Source organism: Balaenoptera physalus, assembly GCF_965194825.1.
Source record: "Balaenoptera physalus genome assembly, chromosome: 12".
In the NCBI taxonomy this organism is placed as follows: domain Eukaryota; kingdom Metazoa; phylum Chordata; class Mammalia; order Artiodactyla; family Balaenopteridae; genus Balaenoptera; species Balaenoptera physalus.
The window spans coordinates 27,865,892-27,884,764 of record NC_138897.1 but is presented as its reverse complement, the minus strand read 5'-3'; the positions used below and the strand labels follow the sequence as shown (position 1 = coordinate 27,884,764).

At 50.3% G+C, this 18,873-nt stretch overlaps 1 protein-coding gene across 4 annotated transcripts in view; it reads left to right on the top strand.

Moving 5' to 3' along the window:
* The window catches only part of ARK2C (arkadia (RNF111) C-terminal like ring finger ubiquitin ligase 2C), a 111,661-nt gene extending 92,788 nt beyond the window's left edge, over positions 1–18,873 (top strand). The window contains exons 3-8 of one of the 4 annotated variants that reach the window (XM_082416627.1): positions 473–583; positions 4,891–5,080; positions 6,801–6,848; positions 7,159–7,254; positions 11,995–12,101; positions 12,622–18,873. In XM_082416627.1, the coding sequence (XP_082272753.1) occupies positions 473–583; positions 4,891–5,080; positions 6,801–6,848; positions 7,159–7,254; positions 11,995–12,101; positions 12,622–12,739 (670 nt within the window). In that variant the 3' untranslated portion in view covers positions 12,740–18,873. Of the gene's footprint in view, positions 1–472; positions 584–4,890; positions 5,081–6,743; positions 6,849–7,158; positions 7,255–11,994; positions 12,102–12,621 lie in introns of all 4 variants that reach the window. The other 3 variants (XM_082416626.1, XM_082416625.1, XM_082416628.1) reach the window with 3 other exon arrangements.

Here is an 18,873-nt window from a genome sequence, read left to right as displayed (position 1 = left end):
GATCTGGAGTGTTCAGGGAGGCCTTCCTGGAGGAGGTGGCTTTGCCCTGGGCCATGAAAACTGGGAAGAGTGTGGAGAGGGTGGAGGAGAGGAGAAGAGCATGGTGGGAGCAGAGGGGGTGCACAGAGGTGGGAGAGCCTACGGGAGGCCGGTCTGTGTGTCCTGAATACATCCCACCAAGGACAGAGGGGAGTAGTAGGAGAAGGAGCAGAGGAGCCAAAGAGACCGGGTGAGACAGCTGACCTGCAGCAGTCACACCCAGGGAGAGGCTCAGTATAGTGGGCAGCCCAGAGACAGCAGGAATTTCTGAGTCATTCGCTGCTGCCCAGGAAGCTTCCTTGGAGTTTGGGAAGAGGGCTGAAGGCCACTGCTCCATACGCAGGCTGTGGGCTGGGGCTGCTGAGCACTTCTGGGAGCTGGGCTGGCCCTGGGCAGCCCTGACACCTGGATTCCTCCTTCCTTTCCGGTGCAGGCGGAGTCAGGAGCGAGTGTCTGTCCACCCTCACCGCCTCCACCCCAGCTTCGACTTCGGCCACCAACTACAGACACCTCAGCCCAGGTATTTGGCTGAGGGCACTGACTGGTGAGTGGGGTCCCTGGGGGAGGGAGGGAGGAGGGTCTTGTTTGATCCATGGAATTCCTGTTTCCTTCACTTCAATGATGCCGGAGTGCTAGTCTTCAGGCCCCAGCTTTTGCCCTGTCCACCCTCAGGGCCAGATGGCCCCCCAAGGTCCTGGTTCCAGCAATGAGCTCAGATGTGGCTAGGTGCCATCATGTGCCCAGCCTTGGGCTCAGTGCTCATGGTACTGCAGGGGAGGAGGGGACACGAATGCAAAGCATTTCCCAAGCTCAGGGAGTGCTGTGAACCAGTGGTCCCTGGGAGGGGGGCGGAAAGGAGAGTCTCAGGAACTAGCATGGTCAGGGAAGGCTTCCTGGAGGGCATGGGACTTGAGGAGTCCAGAGAGAAGTGCCAGGGCAAAACAGGCTCATGGAGATAGAGCCAGCTGGGTTGGAGGCAAGGACTGGGGAGATTGGCTGGGGAGAGGTTGAGGGTTTGGTTGTGGTGTCTTTGTAGGCAGCGGGCCCCTGTGAAGTCTTCCCACAGTCTCCTGCACTCAGGACAGAGGTCTTTGTTGCCCTGGGATGCAGTATTGCTTTGTTTTGGATACTTGGTCCCACACTACTCACAGGTTATAGCTCAGGGGAGGGCTGACCTAAACTAGGGTTGGATCTAAACACCTGAACACTTGAAAAAGATGTGTAGTTCACTAAAGTATTTAGAGGTAAAGAGCATCATGCCTGCAACTTATTTTTAAATAGTTTAGGGAAAAAAATCCACAGAGAACTCTGTGTGTGTGTTTGTATGTACGGATATATACATGGAGAGAGAGAAGGAAATAGAAATGCAGCAAGGTAGTAAAATTTTAACACTTGGGGAATCTGAGTGAAGAGTATCCAGGAATTTTTTTGCAACTTTGAGGTAAAAAAGTGTGTGTGTGTGTGTGTGTGTGTGTGTGTGTGTGTGTTTTAAAGAATGTAAAAACAAACAAAAAACCTCAACGGAAAGGGATGGGCTATTTAAAAAACAGACGTGCATTAGTGTCATTACTCAGCCATTTAGTCAGGCAAACTGGTGCGGGCAAGGGTTGCTTTGGAAGCAGCCTAGGACCGGACACCCAGGAATGATTCAAAAGGGTAGTTCTGGTTGACTGGACGCTTAAAGGCGCTTCTAGGTGCAGGAAATTGTTGCTTTAACAGGTTCCGTGTCTCCAGCCCTTGGTAGTTCTCAGGTTTTCTCTGTTAGATTTACCGTTCTCCTAAAAGATAGATTGCACCACGGCCAGCTTCAGCCCAGCCTTTTTCTAATTAGCAGATTCAAATTAGGAAGATTTAATCGTTGTTTGGATGAAATTCTGTCCCTCAGCAGGCAAGTCAATCCAGTTTAATTCTCTTCAGCACACAGAGCACCTGGGGTCCTTGTGTACGGCTGAGGGATCTGAACAAGGTCCAGCGTGGCAAGTGGGAGGGGATGGGAGACGCGGTGAGGGGGCTGCTGCTGAGATGCAGGAGGGGCGGTGCGGGTTAGGCCGCCAGCTTGGCCAAATCTCCTGTGCTCCTCACTCATTTCTGTTGCTCTGCATTCCTGATCCCTGCTTGCCTGGAGAAACATAGAGGCTGGGGCCCTGAGAGGCTGGCCTGTGCCCCAGCAGGGGATGCTGGGAGGCCCCTGGGCTGAGTCCTGCCCGGGTCCACCCTGGGCCCTTTCTGCCTGTCCTGTCCCCACTTCCCACGTAGGAGGCCCTTTCTCCTCCCTGTAATCAGCTCTGCTCCAGCAAGGGCCAGCCAAGTGGTGACGAGGGGCTTTTCATCCCACCCCTCTTTTCCAGGGAGGCCTCTTCTGCCAGGAGATGTGAGGTCTGGAAATTAGATGACAGGAAATGCATTATAGGAGGGGCTGCTCTCACCCTCTGCAAGGATCCCTGGGAGGAAGGAGGTGGGGAGTCTGTCTGCGCACCCCCCTTTCCTTTAGAGAATCATCAGAAACCACTGACTTCTGCCCTAGTCATTCCAGGAATTGGCATGCCCCAACAGCTCTCGGCCAGCCCCAGGCCTGAGGCTGCCTGGCCCTCCCCGCCTTACTTTAGGAGATTCTAGCCCTACCCAAGCAGCTGCTCTCACTGAGCATCCTGGCCTGGGGGTGTGTGGGAGCAGCAGGCCTTGGGGGATAAATCCCCCCCAATCCCCCCTTTCTGACCTGGGCCCGATAACTTGACCCTGACCTTGAGCCCTGCTCCAGTGTGTCCGTCCTCGTCGTGCTCCTCTGACTCAGTCCTGGCTTCACAGTTCTGACTCTGCCCCCAGTGCAGATGGCAGCCCTCTCGGCCACCCAGCCCTAGCCCTGCCTGGGCACCTGGGAGAGGGGGGGTAGGGGTGAGAGCTTCCTACCGTCCTTCCCCTGCAAGCAGCTTGGCCTCAGCAAAGGAGCCCTGTTCGAGGATCCTGGGTTTGGGAAGGGATTTTTGATGAGAAGATAAAAGGGAATCCCAGAGCCCGCTCAGGCCCAACCTGGGCAGATCACGCCTCTCATCTGAGGGCTGAGGTGCCTTTTGCTTCTCCACGCAGCATTCCTAGAATTGGAGGGATTCTGTTCCCAGTTCCTTGGGACTTTGCTTTTGGTAGAATTCCCTGAACATCTTTCTGCTACTTTGAATCTGTTGGATTCCCTGGGACTGCTGGGCAGGTGCTAAGAGTCAGAGTTTCTGCCACGTGAGGTGCCCCGGGGAACTCCTTTCCCCGAGGCAGGTCATGGGGTGAGCCCAGGCGAGGATGGGAAACCCTGGAGCCCCTAACTGGCTAGCCCGGGGCCATGGATTAGGCACTGGCCTTCTTCAGGCCTCCGCTGGGCCTGCAAAAGTGAGGGGCTGGACTAAGAGAATTTCTGAGTTTGCTTCCAACTGGCTCCAAGAGTTACCTCATGTCCCAAGTGACGGACTCATCCGGAGTTGTTCCAGGGATGTGGGCTAATATAGAGAGGAAATGTAGGAATATATATATGTCATGCTGTATAGACATCACACCTGGAAGCAGAAATTCCTTTAATGCTCCTCATATTAAAAAAAAAAATGTATTTGTTGAATCAGGCTTTTTCTCCTGTAGTTTCCCCTCATCTGGATTTTGCTGGTTACGCTCTGGAGGTGTCACCTCAGACGCCCCTTGGTTTGCTAAACTCACTCTACACTGGCACCCAGGTTGCAACTTGAGCAGATTCAGCTTCAGCTTGCATTTTTTGGCAAAAAACACTTCATACGAGGTGCTATGTTCTTCCAGCAGATAGCTGGCTGTCTCTCCTGTGTGATATTAGTAGCAATTGATAATCTTCTCCCAGATCCTTTATTTCTTTAGGGGATGAAAGAAGGTGACAAATAATTGTCATTCCTTATTCATTTATTAGCTAGAAAACTTTCATAAAGAGCAATTTTCCTTCATCCACGATTTGGTTACCCTGAAGTACAGTTAACAGAGGAAAGGCAGGATAAATGCTTGGTTCTTCCCTTTTATTTATTAGTTTTCAAAATGAAGCATTGGTTCCCTAGCCTCCTTCAAAGGGGACCAGCTTTCTTTAGCATCATTTCATTCTCATGGATTGGAACCTATCTGATGTATTTCAGTCTATTGCAGTTACACTCATTGATACAAAATGCCCAAACTCTGCCAGTGGGAGCCTCTCCAGGATGGTTCCCGAATCCTTTTGACTTGACCTTGATAACTTCCTTGCTTTTAGTTATGACAAGATGTTTCAATCTGATGGTTCCCGAATCCTTTTGACTTGACCTTGGTAACTTCCTTGCTTTTAGTTATGACAAGATGTTTCAATCTCATTTTGCACATTTTTTTTTTTTCTGTCTCAGACTGGAACTTAGCCATTTTCCAAGGAACACTGGATCCTTTTCAGTTGATTGATTTTTAAGTGAAATGAGTTTCCTGTATGGTGAGGAGCAGGGACGGTGGTCCAGGAGAGCTTTCCTGCCTCACAGCTGCAGGTCCCTCTCCTATTATTTTCTCCAAGTGGTAAAAGTATGGCCTCTTCCCCCCTCCACTTTATCTGGAGCTGTCATTCCTTTGCTCTGTATCTGTGATCGGCTTATTTGGATTCCTCTTTCAGCATTTCTCTCAGGGATGGGCTTTGTCTTGGGAGGGAGCTTTGGTGCACTAGTCTCAAGTAGTATGAGGCCCAGACTATTCTAGTTCCTTCCATCTAGCAGAGCCCTTCCTTCTCTGAGTCTCGGTTCCCTACGCCATAAAGAGAGGGGCAGGGCTAGGCGAGACTGAATCCCTTGCAGCTCTGGCAGTCTGTGACTCTGATTCTACTCGACGGGCTTGGTGTCTGAGGTCCCTTCTGCAACCCGACGGCCGGATCACCCGTGCTTCACCGTGGCTGTGTCCCCGCAGGGATCTCAGTGCGGACACCGGCTTGAGTCACACTCAGCTCCAGGTGCGGCCCACGCCTCAGCACTATCAGCATTACCTAGCGCCTCCTCGAATGCACCACTTTCCCCGAAACTCCTCCTCCACGCAGATGGTGAGTGAGAGGCTCTGCCAGGAAATTGACTCCCTTGCTGCCTGTTGGTGCCAATGGTGGGCTGAGGCCTGTGGCTCCCTTGTGTCCTGCCCGGCTGTGTCCTGAGCACAGGCAGGTCAGCCGCTCCCCTCCCCTCCCAGCTCCTATTCCCAACTGGGCTTGAAGGCGAGAGAAAGCAAAGCTGCTGGACCAGAAGCCAGCGCTGCTGAAAGGAGGTGGGGCATTGGGGGTGGAGCAAGGGGCCCTGTGGCAGGCCCCGGTCTGGGGGGGTGGGGGATGGAGTGAGGGATGGGGGGGGGAAGGCTCAGGGCTAAGAGCAAGCAGCGTAGTCCCGGGACCCCATGTGGCCTCATTTAGTTAATTTATTGGGTCAGCTTCTCCCGGGGCTTTGGTTTTACTTATCTGTGAAATGGGATGAAGATGCCTGGTGTGGGGAACACAAGAGACCCCAGAAGTGGCCCCTGGGGCTGCCTGCTGATCTGGTGCTGCCTTGTGCAGGGGGCCGGCCTTCAGCGCTGCAGGGTGAGGCGACTGTGGGAGGATCCGGTTGGGTTTGGGGCCTTTACATACCTGGCATCCCCCCGAGCTGTGTGGAATGAAGGTGAAGATAGTCCACTAAAGCAGCGAAAGGCTGATTGAAAATCTTATTTCCAGACAGCTTCTTCATGCTGCTGCCCTAGAGCATAATTCGGCCCTTCCAGCCCTTGCCTTTGCCCTTTAACCACTCAGCACCTCAGTCTCCTCATTTGTAAAATGAGAGGCTTGGATGAATAATCCCAGAAGCCTTGTCAGCTCGGAAGTTCTAAGGTTCGCCTTATGAGGCACCATCTCCCAAGAATAAAAGCTAGTGGTTATTGAGCACTCACTGCATACCAGGCACTGTTCTAATCACTAGCCTCGCAAAAACACCACACAGAAGGTTTTATCCCTGTTTTACAGATTGGCAAACTGAGGCATAGAAAGATTAAGTCCAGGATCGTGCAGGAGTAAGCTGAGGAGGTCTGACTCACAGCTGGAGACAGGGTGAGGGTCAGGGTGAGGCGAGTGAGGCAGGGCCGTGCAAGGAAAGGATCAGATCCTGTTTTTATTTAAAATTTTGATAATTTGTTCATTATGGATTTTTTGCATTAACTTTGATTTAAAAATACTACATTAAAGTATTATTTATCTTGGTTACCGAGTCATTCGGTGTCTTCTTAAATTTTGTGCCCTCACTTGCCCCACCCTGTTCTGGGCAGTACAGAGCAGAGGGGAAGGGAGTGAACTTTGCCATCCGACTGCCTGGGTTTGAAACCACGGCTCTGTCACTTACTTCATCCGTTTGTGTCTCACTTACCCTATCAGCAAAATGGGAATAGTAATTGCACCCAGGTTACAGATCAGGTGAGATGATTCAATTAATCGTTTGAAGGCTTAACAGTGCCTGCCATGAAATAAATGCCCACTCAGGCTAGTTGTTACTTTACTGATTTTGTCATTCTTTCTGGGGCTGGTTCGGCCCAGGCTTGGTTCTTGATGAGGAGAGGGGGACACAGGAGGAGGAAACACAGCGCTTCCGAACACCGCAACGTCTCAGGGGTGTGCTGATTGGCTACAGGAGGGGGAGTCAGAAGCTGGGCTCTTGGAGCCTGGAATCCTGTCTGAGGCGTTTTCTCTCCAACAGGTCGTCCATGAAATCCGAAACTACCCTTACCCTCAGCTTCACTTCCTTGCTCTCCAGGGACTGAACGCCAGCAGACACACCTCCGCTGTGCGGGAGAGCTATGAGGTACGCCCCGCCCCTCTGTCTGGGGACCCTCCCGTCAGCCTGGCTCCCGCTGGGTTGGTGGAGATGCCACTGTCCCCTCCTTCCCTGGCTGGTGGTGAGGGCATGGGTGGTAGGCGTAGCCTCAGGGTTGAGAGTAGGAGAGAGAAAAAGAGAGTGAGTAGAGATCTCGCAGTCTTTGAGCATCTGACAAGTTCTTCCCGACGACGTGAATGCTTTGCAGAAGTCTGTCAGTGCCCCTCCTCCTTATCATGAGTGCATGTGCGTGTTTGCACGTGCAGAATGCACACATCCACATGTTCTCTCTTTGTAGGAGCTGCTGCAGCTCGAGGACAGGTTGGGAAATGTGACTCGGGGAGCTGTACAGAACACCATTGAGAGGTTCACCTTCCCCCACAAGTACAAGAAGGTGAGCCAACCAGCAGGTCAGCCTGCGTAGTTGGGGTTGGGGTGGGGACGATCTAGTTGACCCTGGCCCAGCTTTCCACCGAGAGGCACGGTCCGAAATCTAGAAGCTTTTGCTCTGGCTAGATGCTCTGAAGCTCTGCTACCTTCCCAGGGTCTTCTCCCTTGCTTCTGCCAGGTGTGACCAGGAGGGGAGCTGGGTATGTGTGTGTGCATGTGGACTTGTGAGTGGGTGTACAGGCAGATGAATGTTTGTATCTGAATGAGGAGGGCCAAGGGAGCACCTGCACTGAAGGTTAAGATTTGCCTTAGAAAAGATTCCAAGTCCAATCTCGCATGTGGACAAACAGGCGGCTAAGGCTTCAGAGCATAGGTTTCCAATCCTCGGTGAGCGTCAGGTTCACGTGGGCTGCTTTTAAAGCCACAGATTCACAGGCTCTACCCTAAGCCTGTGGAGGAAGACTCTCCAGGGTCATTGCTCAAGACTCTGGAGTAGGATTGGAGCCCAGGAATTGGAGTTAAATTATAAAAAAATTCAAATAAATAAGAAATTTGGAAGTAACCAATCTGTCTTTCAACAAGTAAATGGGTAAGTAAACTTTGGTAGACCCATACTATGGAATATTATTCCATGATTTAAAAAAATAAGCTATTAAGCCATGAATAGATGTGATGCAGAAAATATGTTTTAAATGCATATTACCAAGTGAAAGAAGCTGACTTGAAAAGGCTGCATACTGTATGATTCCAAATACACAGCTTTCTAGAAAAGGTAAGAGTAGACAGTAAAAAGATCCATTGTTGCCAGGGGCTTTAGGAGAGGGATAGGCAAATGAATAGGTGGATGATAGGAGACTTCTGGGCAGTGAAACTATTTTTTTATGCTACTGTAATGGTGGACACGACATGACATTATGTATTTGTTAAACCCTTAGAACCCTAATGTAAATTAATGGACTTTATTAATAATGATGTATCACTCTTGGTGCATCAGTTGTAACAAATGTACCACACTAGTGCAAGATACTAATAGGGCAAACTCTGTGAGTTTTGAGAGGGGAAGAGAGGGAACACGCTGTATTTTCTGCTCAGTTTTCGAATAAACTAACACTGCTCTATGAAATAAAGTCTGCTATGAAAACAGGTAAATAAATACTTTTTAAAATTTAGGAATTAAAAGCTTGACAAGCACTGAGAAACTTGGAGCAGGAAAATGCTCCCGGTGGTCAAGCCGGAGCCCATCTTCACCCCCTCAGGAGGCCATAGGCTGCAATGGTTGTGAGCACTAGATGTTGGAAACAGACGGGGCCAGTTTTGAATTTCAGTTTTACTACTGTCTTTGGGCTGCTATAACAAAATACCTTCTACTTGGTGGCTTAAACAACAGACATTTATTTCTGACAGTTTTGGAGGCTGGGAAGTCCAAGACCAAGGCACTGGCAGATTTGGTTCTTGGTGAGGGCTCTCTTCAAGGCTGGCAGACAGTTGACTTCTTGCTGTGTCCTCACGTGGCAGAGAGGAAACTCTGGTGTCTTTTCCCCTTCTTATAAGGGCACCAATCCCAACATGGGGGACCTACCTTCATGACCTCACCTAGACCTAATTACCCCCCAGAGGCCCCATCTCCATCATATTGGGAGGGGTGGTTAGGGCTTCAACATATGAATTTGGGGGAGGGGGACAAACATTCAGTCCCTAACCACCACTTACAGCTATGTAACTCCGGACAACTTACTTGGCTTTTCTGGCCCTTCCCTTGCCCTTTTTCATGCAAAATGGGAAAGATATGTTAGTAGCTGCCATAGGGGGACTCTGGGGATTCAGTGGGACAGTGCGTATACACGGCTTAGCACAGTGCCCAGTACCTGGAGAGTGCTCAGGAGTAGGGAGCTGCTCTCACCTTGATTCTAGGCTTGCCCAGGTACCCATGGTGTCAATGTCAAAGACATGAACCTTGGTCTATGCAGCTCCTCATGGAGGCACTGGATTTATCCATCAGTGATTCCAATCAACATTTACTGACACATCTATTATGTGTCAGTCATGGATAGTATGTTAATAGAGGAAACAACAGTATTTCAGTAATTAAGCGTGTCATCTGCATGGAGAAAATGATCATTCTCTGGAGGGAGAGCTTGAAGCTTCTGGAGAAGGACGTGGAAGGGAGTGAGGTGCGTTCAGGAGCCCGGGAAGAACTTCTACCTTCCTGACCAGGGTGGGCTCACTCTTGCCAGAGATGCACACTTCAGCTGTCATTACTTCAACAGGCCGAGAGGAGATAAGGAAAAGAACTAATGCTAAAAATGAAAAGGGAAAATGGACTGAACCAATGAGATAAAGAGTTGAGCTAAAAAAATTATGAGAATAAAAGGAGACTTAGGGGAATAAAATATTATAAAAACAGGAATAAGAAGAATTAAAAATGCAAAATGATAACATTTAAGATCCCCCAAAATATAAAAAAAAATTAAAAAATTTAAACTGAGAGTAAAATAATATAAAACAAAAAAGGATATTTTAAAATAGCAATGATACGATAAGAATAAATAAAAATATAGTCAAAAAGAAAATATAAAAAAACAAGAATTAGGAAAAGATATGAAAATTACATACAAAATTAATGTCAATAACATCAAAGTGAAAACGGAATGTTAATGAAAATGAGAAGGTAAGGGCAAAAGGGACAGTTCTCACATAAGGTTCTGTGTGGGAACCTTTAAAATACATACTAAATTTAAAATGCTGAAGAAACTTATAGTTAAAATAAAAGTTACATAGATATTGAAAAGAGAAGACAAAAACTGGAAGACCTAAAAGATTAAAAATACAAAGGAAGAAATAGAATAAGATTTGAAAAGAGACAATATACTTTAAAGAAATATAGATTAGATATAGTAAAACAAGGTAGGACTATTAAGTTAAAATTATTAACTATAAAAAGGAAATCCTGGGGCTTCCCTGCTGGTGCAGTGGTTGAGAATCTGCCTGCCAATGCATGGGACACGGGTTCGAGCCCTGGTCTGGGAGGATCCCACATGCCGCGGAGCAACTGGGCCCGTGAGCCACAATTGCTGGGCCTGTGCTCCGCAACAAGAGAGGCCGCGATAATGAGAGGCCCGTGCACCGCGATGAAGAGTGGTCCCCACTTGCCACAACTAGAGAAAGCCTTCACACAGAAACGAAGACCCAGCACAGCCATAAATAAATAAATAAATAAAATTAAAAAAAAAGGAAATCCTGAATAATGATGGGAGAAAACAATAGAAAATAGTCTCAATGGTATTTTTTATGGAACTCCCTTTTCTCAAAGGGCCAACTAAAAGAAGGCCACTCCGCCAGCAAACAGAGCTGGGTTCTTATGCAGGCAGATCATCATGACTCCATTCACACTCCAAACCCATGACAATTATATGGGACTATGGATGTAATTCTGATTTTCTGGTTAAGGGTAAACTTATTGCAGTGGGGTGTATAGGGCACAGGGAGGCTGAGAGCAGAAGGTATAGATTTTCTTGTATGTTCTAATGAGGTTACACAATTCCCCAGACTACTTCAGACTCCGGAGCTGCGGACCAGGGACCAGACTGGGGAGACCTGGCATTTAGGCCTGGCCCGAAGGTCATAGTCACTCTCTGGGTGGTCTTTATCTTGTGACTCTTCAGATTTCTCTTGGCAAAATGACCTTTAAGTCTGCTTATCCCTGGAGAGGGGAGAAAAGGTTTAGTTTTCCTCCCGTGGGTATTATCAGAATGTTTCACTGCATAGCATGGAGATGGGAACAAGAAAGTGGGCTGATTCCATTCACTGATTAGATTCCTTCCTCCCCAGAATATTTTTTTTAAGCACCAATGATGTGCCTTGTACTTGACCAAGTGTGGGGCAGTATCTAAAGAAGGGTGAGCCATGGTCCACACCATTTAAGAACCTGGAACTTTCTACATAGTAGTTAACTATCTTCAAATAATTAGCACAGAATTTAAAACAGGACAATTAAAGTCAACAAGTATAAACAGAGTGCTTGCATGATGTCTAACATGGTATTAGAACTAGTGCTTACCTTTTTTAAAAATTAATACCTTTTTAAAAAAATTATAGGAGGTAATGCCCAGTGGAGGAAATCTGCCTTTATCTAGTAATGAATGAATAAGTGAATAGACATTAGTTGAGAGAAAGAGAGGAAGGAAGGAAGGAAGGAGGGAAGGGAGGGAGGGAGGGAGGGAGGGAGGAAGGGAAAGAAGAATGAATGGATGGAAGGATGGATGGACGGATGGATAGATGAAGCATGCTGAACCTGAAAGTGGAGGGAGAAGTCTGGAGGCAAGGATATAGGCTGGAAAGGATGTAAGGAGGAGTGGACAGCATGAGGGGACTAGAGAAGGGGAAGCTGTTTATGCACAAGCCATAGTTTTCCAAAGATTGGTTCATTAGGTACTCAATTCCTTTCTAAACTCTATGCCTCTAGGACACTATAAAGTTTATACCTGGGACATAAATTGCCTGGAACAACAAAAACTGCTTGGCCTCTTCCTCTGCTCCACCCCTGCACTCTGTATCCTGAAGCAGGGAGGGGGCATGGGGAGGAGGCAGGGAGAAGGGTCTGGGAAGCGCACAGAAGTCTGGGTGTTACTTCAGAACTTAAAAAGTGACTGACTCACAGGGAAAAGAGGCTGAAAGGGAGGGGGAGGCTGTGGATGAAAGACAGGGGCCACCAGGTGAGTCGGTGCTCTTCCTCTGCTTCACACAGCGAAGACCCCAGGACAGCAAGGGCAAGAAGGAAGAGGGGGAGGAGTCAGACACAGATGAGAAATGCACAATCTGTCTGTCTCTGCTGGAAGATGGAGAAGATGTGAGGTAGGAGCCCCGCCTTTTGAGTCCCCCCTCTTCCTTCATGGGGATTGGTGATCAGTCCTGCACCGTGTGTCAGGGGTGCTTGTTTGCCTGTGCACGTGTGTGAACGTGCCAAGTGTGCACAGTGTGCTCTGTGGTTGTCCTAGGAAGGACAACCTAGGAAGGTGGGGTGTGGAACATTCTAGATGTGTGGTGCCCATGGTGTGGACTCCCGGACACAAAGCTAGGAGAACAGAGAGACATTTGGCCTGAATGGATCTCAGACAAAGTCCTGGCTTCATTTCAGGTTGATCTGGAGGACCAGGAGGAGGAGGGCCTTGGGGCTTTCCTTCCTGTCATGAATTCCCATCCCAGCCACAGCCTCACTCCATGGCAGAGCCCCCAAAACCTTGTTTGGCCGGTCGCCCAGTGGTCCTGGGAGTGAGTCTCCTGGTTCCACGAGCAGTCAGTGTCCCTTAGCTCCTGGCACAGCCCGGGGCCCTTCTCCTTGACCATTCCTCCGACTTACCCTCCTCTCTTGCAGGCGCCTACCCTGTATGCATCTCTTTCACCAACTGTGTGTGGACCAGTGGCTCGCCATGAGCAAGAAATGCCCCATCTGCCGAGTGGACATTGAGACACAACTGGGAGCTGACAGCTGAGGGAGGAATTAGCCAGTGGACGCCCCATTTTCCTTCACCAGGTCCCCCCACGGCCATAGCCCTTGCAGCCAAACTTTGCCTTCTGAGCCATTTGATGTAGAGGATAAGCCTGCAAGCACATTTTGTGGAAAGAGGAGTTGGTGGTATCCGTGTCTGAGGAAAGGAGGGGGTGGGGGAAGCCCACCTGTCCAGAGTGGTGACTGCCCCGTCCGTCCGTCCATGTCCATCCGCCTGCTTTGCGGGAGGGAGGGAGCTGGCAGTGCCCGGAGCAGGGGTGGGAAGGGGGGGCCCATGCTGCTGAGAATCTAGATGTGATCCTGCAGGTCCTAGCTGATAGCCCGGCCCCTCAATCCTGTCCTTTGAAGGATTGTATATATACCTCTTGACCACGTAGAAACCATGTAGGGGTCTCTAGCTAATTCTGTGGATGGCAGCCAGAGCATGTTAGCTTAAGAAAAATGTCGTGTGTGGTGCTCTAGTCATCTGTGGTGGACATGTCGCTGTTACCGAATCCGCACCAAATAGTTCTCATTGAGTTTCTTGTTTTGGTGCCTGACTGAACCAACCAACGACAGCCCGAATCTTCCCGTCTTTACGAGAGAAAAGGAAAAAGGAATCAAAGGTGAAGAAAAAAGCCAAATCCTGTTTACGGTGAAAAAGGATGATTTTTTTTCACCCAGGTTGGGAGGCGGGAGGGGATTCTCGTTTTGTATTTGTTTTTGTTTTCTCTTGGCTTTTGTTTTTCTCATGTTTACAGTGCACGGAGCGTGGAGGGGCGTCCAGGAAAGAGGAGGACTGGAAAAGGAGCAGATGGGGACTTAGATGGGCCTCTGAGGGGCTCAGCCGGGGTTGGGAAGGCAGCATTTGAGTAGGCGAAGGGGAGAAGTCTGTCTTGAAGGAGGGCTCCCCACTTCCAGAGCCCATCTACTTAGCTCCAACCATCCCCCCCTCCCCCCAGTTCCACACTGAACCAGGAGGCGTCAGCTTTCAGCTAGAGCTGCCCCAGGTTCCTCGGAGCCAGGATACCCCTGCTCACGCCAGCTTCTTCCTTTCGGCTGTGCTTATGCCCTGTCACAAAGAGGCAATTTGGCCACTGCCTCTCTAATGCAAAAAATCAACCAGATGCTAAAGATAAAGTAGCATAGGTGATGGACACCTGGTCTTGGCCAAAGTGCTCTCAGCTAGCACGCAAGGGCTGAGGTCAAACACCGTGGACCTCGAGGAGGATCTTGAGCTTCCTTTGGAATGTCTCAAATCCTGATGGAGTCCCTCAGAGATGGCCCTGGCCCAGAGACCACCTTGGCTGGGTTTGGGAGGCCCTGCGTTCCTAGCCTCTGGCTCTTTCTCTGACTCTTTGATAACCTTTCTTTCTCTGTGCCTCAGTTTCCTTCTCCTTACAGTGGGGAGAAACAACAGTGCACCCCCATTTCCACCTCTTCTACCTCACCTAGATGTTGTGAGGATTAACACTCTCTGCCCAACGCATTCTGTGCTCTCTCCTGGGAACCTCCTTGGGGTTTAGGGATGGGGGTGGTGGGAGACAAGACCTGGAAGTTCCAAGTGACACCGTACAGTGTGTTTTTCTGAACCACTCCCTAATTTTTCTGAATCAAAGGGAGCAGAGAGATGGGAGGACAAGAGAATGGAGATGTGAAAGTCCACCAAATTCCAACCCCAACCCAACTTTCTTTGTCCATCTGTGGAAAACACCAGCTCAGCTAGAATTCTGCTCTCTTCCTTTGCCCCTCCTGCTCACTGCTTCTCTCTCTCATTTGCACTGCCCTCAAAGCCTCCCCCTCCCCTCACCCCTTGACCCAGTCTCAATGCCTTTATATCAATAAGAGAAGACTAAGGGGAACAGGATACTTATATATGAAGAAATTCCATAAGGTTAAGAAAATTTGAGTCTGCATTGTTGCTACAAAGGGTGAAACCAGGGCCAATGGGTAAAAATGATGGGGAGGCAGATTTTGGCTTGAGGTAGAACCTTCTAGCACACGTGGAGCTGTCAGGTGGAGGGATGGCTGCTCTGGACCCCTGCAGGCAGAGAGTGGGGGTCATGGCTTCCGGAAGGAGGGTGACTCAAGGATCTCACTCAGACCAAGAGCATCTGTACCGAGTACCTGCCAGTGCAGGTGCTGGAGGAGACAACAGCCAGGGAGACAGCATCCGCGGTCCCCAGGAGCTTACAGTCCGGTTGAGGAACCAAGGCGATAGTGCACAAAGGGTGACTAGTCTGATCCAAGGTTAATGGCACGAGCATTATACTGTCCCATTCAGTGGTTCCAGTGTGTGAACAGCGTCTCCAGGGCCAACGGCTGGAGAGCCCATGAGTGGGAAAGTACTTGTCGGGATTTTGGAGAGAGCTGGTTACTAGCAGCCCCGGGAAGCTGGGAACTCTCCCTACCCTGCTTTGACCCAGAGGTAGGCAGGGTGGTCCAGGGAAGGTCACTCCCCACTTAGTCTCAGTTCTTTGTTCTCCTCTCCCAGGCTGGCTTGGAAGGCCAGCAGGTGGTGGGTTGGTGGGGAGGCTGGAGGGAACGGGAGCTGGTGTCTGGCTTCCGTCTTGGCTCTTGACTGACAAAGTGGGCAGCTCTAGAACCTGCCTCCTTCTCTCTGGGCCTCAGTTTCCTCAGCTGCACACAAAGAGGTTGGATTGGATGCTTGCTAAATTTCCTTCCAACAGTCACATTCTCTGATCCTCCCTAACAGCAACACAGTTTTCAAGGTGGGAGAGCTGTGTGCCCACCAAGCTGTTGACAACACCCTTCCCCGAAGGCACTAACGCCTGTATCCTAGGCTGAGAGTGGGATGGGTCCCCTCCTCCCCCCAGCTCTCTGCAGGCTCCCTGAGTGCCCCAGGCTAACGTTAGGCAGTGACTGGGGTGAAGGTCACCCAGAGGGGAGAGGTCAGCTCTGACTTTGGGGGAAGATCCCGGAGCTCCCCATGCCCATCTCTCTGGGGCCCTCCTACCTTGCAGGTGGGCACCTCCCAGCCCCCGGCTTCCTCAGCCGGCAGCCAGGCCGGGTGAGAAGAGAGGAGAGCGGTCTGTGCTTCTCCTCCCTCGAGGCCCCCTCCCCCCAACGTCCGGGAGCCTGGGAAGACTGGAGAAGAGGCAGGCTTCGGCCTCAGCCCCCTGTCGTCCTCCTTCCGCTCAACTCAAGGGACTCAGACCCTTTCTTGACTGAGACGCATGAGTGCCTTCTGGGGCGAGAGCTGCCCCAGGATTCCAGTTGGGCCTCCAGCCGCAGCGCAGCCCTGGCCGCAGCGGGTCGCCAAGGACGCCAATCTTCGAAACCCACAAATCCAGGCCACCTGGCGCGGCGGGGGCGGAGCCTGGGCTCCTCCTCCAGCTGGGCCCCCAGCCCAGCCCAGCCCTCGCCCCCTACCCGTGGCGGGACTCAAGCTCCTCTTCTGCAAATGTTTCCAGCCTCCGTGCAAGTATTCTTAACTCTTTACGCCTAATGAACAAGCACAGTTTTTTCAACGGTGAAGAAAAAGCACCAGATTTTTTTTTCCTGAAGAAATCCCCCAAGCCCCCGCCTACCGGCGGGACAGACACTCCCCGTGTGGGGCTGTAGCAACGTCTGTCAGGTCCCCCCCTCGTGTTTCATCTCCTGCGCGCGCGTAGAGCAAATGCTAGAGCGATTTCAGCTGATAGAAAAACAAAAATGAAAAAAAAAAAAAACACAAAAAACAAAAAACATGGCACGTTGCTAGTTTACAGGGTTTTGTGAGTTTAAATGCCTTATATTTAACAATCATAATTTATGACTAACTTGTAGATATCGTGGGTTCTTATTTAATTATTTTTATAGTTGTTTTGCATTTTTAATTATAATTTATTTATTTAGAAAGGATACTAATTTTTTTTATTACTCCTATTACCTCATTTTGGCGTTGTTTCTGGGAGTGGAATGCTTTGCATGCATTGGTACGACGACAAACAACTACGAATACAAAAAAAAAAAAAACTTAAATAAAATTCCGCGAACTTTATTTCGTCCAGACTATCAGGGTGTGTGATTGCAAGCTGTCCTACTGTGGTGCTGGCCTCTTTGGATACATTCCATACGAAATGCAAACCTTTGATTCTGTATGCTGTGATCCTAGTGAAAAACTCCAATATAGTGACTGTATTTAGCACATATATAAATATAATTTGCACTCGTCAGCAGACTGGGGTAAGCCTTTCACTTGCTATCCTTGCCCCTTCTCCCCAACCCCCCATCATTAACCTGTTCTTTTTCTCCTTCTCCCCGTTTCCACACCTCAGGCCACCCTGCCCCCATCCTCTGAGGAAGGTCCGGGGGCACTCTCTCCACCTGGGCTGCAAATCTCTCTGGTTCCAGAACTGGGCCCTTTGGACATTACCAGTAGGAGCGTCTGAGGGCCAAAAGCCTGATTTATTAGAACGAGCTCTGAACCAGGGGTCAGGAGGCTTGGGTTTTCAGCAGCTCTTCTGCAAACTTCCCCGTGACCTTGAGCAAGTCACTTGGCCTCCTTGAGTCTCAGTTTTCTGGGCTGGGGTGAGGAAGGTGAACTGGAGGGTTTCTCTAGGGTCCCTCAGACTTGGATAGAATATGACACAGAGCCGGTGGGAGCCCACCACGCTGTGCTCCGTCATCCTCTTAGGAGAGAAGAAAGGGAGGGTGCAGGGAAGGAGGGAAGGAGAGGTGAGGAGAGGAAGAGAGTGGACTGAGAATTTATCCAGCGGATTTGCTCAAAGGAGAAACCTGGAAGGATGTCTGTCCTCTTACATGCAGCAAGATGGGTGGACACATCCCTGGACATGTGCTTTCACAAGGTTTAGTGGTCATTTGGAGAGTGAGCTGAAATCCGTGTCTTGTTAGATATGGGGACGGTGTTGGCAGACTATAAGCCCCAGACTATGGCGTTTGGGATTGGCACCCCCATCCTACCCTCTCCAGGAGGCTTTGTTGTTGGGGCATCGCCCTTAACAGCAGATTGGGGCACAGATTTTGGACCCATGGTCTCTCCTCCCAGCATCTCCTTCACCCTCTGCCATTGCTCCAAAGGGGCTGTGGGCAGGAGGGGCTGCTGTGGAGAACGGGTGTGGGCCTCCAATCTCACTGCCCCCCAGGAGGAGTGGGAGGGGAGAGTTTGAGGAAGCAGTAGCTTCAAAGCCTGGCACAGCGGTGAGCCCAGCAGTTTTTGAGCCAAAGGGAAAGAGGAGGTCCCTGTCCCCAGGGGCAGCCTCTGAGCTGCTCCGACTCTGCATGTCAGCCTCGTCCCGCCTCGCCTCCTCCCGTTTCTTTCCAGCTCATCCTTCCCTCTTGCCTCTTGACATCACTGCCTTTGCGTGGTGGAGAAATCCACCCTCCACATGAGGCCCCTGGGATGGTGCTGATTGGGAAGGGAGCGGAGGCCCAGATTCACCACGCTGCCTGGCCAGGCTTGTAAGAGTGGCTGGGCCGTGCAGGGTGCCTAAGCCCCAACTTTGCTCTGGCTGGACTGTGGGTCCCATTCCCTGGGCTTCCGGCCTGCTGCCTGCCCAGCTTCCCCTCTGCCTCCACCCTGGAGCCGTGCTTACCTGCTTTCTGTGAAGGCAGCCTGTGGAGTTGCCCACTGGGGCATAACCACCACACTGCCGGGCCTGGCGGACGCTGCCCCTTGGCAGGGGGCCTGGCGGATGCTGCCCCTTGGCAGGGCTCCTGGACAGACATGCCTTATGCTGCTCTGTGGGGTCGGAGTGGGAAGTGCCCTTTGCCCTGGCTGGCCTGTCCCCCGCCCTTCCTCACCCCCGCCTTCCCCTTCCCCAGCCCCACCCCTGGCCTTGGCAGTGGCTCATTTCCCAGCTATGGAGCCAGCGACACCAGGCCCTCGAGGGGGTAATTTGGTTGCCCCTGGTAAGTGAAAGGATTATCCTCAGTGTTGATTGTCCTTTTTTGTAATCCTCCTGCTGTTCTGTTCTGTTGTGCTGTGCAACATTTTGCTACATAGACTATTTTATAGCAGAAAGCTAGAAGAATATTTATTATGAATATTAAAGCAATAGTGCATCAATGAAAAGGCGGAGACATTAGGAATTGTGTAAATGCTTAGATTCACTTTTGGTGGATTTTTTGTACTTTATTTATAACTAATAAAAATGAACTGCATTGCTAACTACA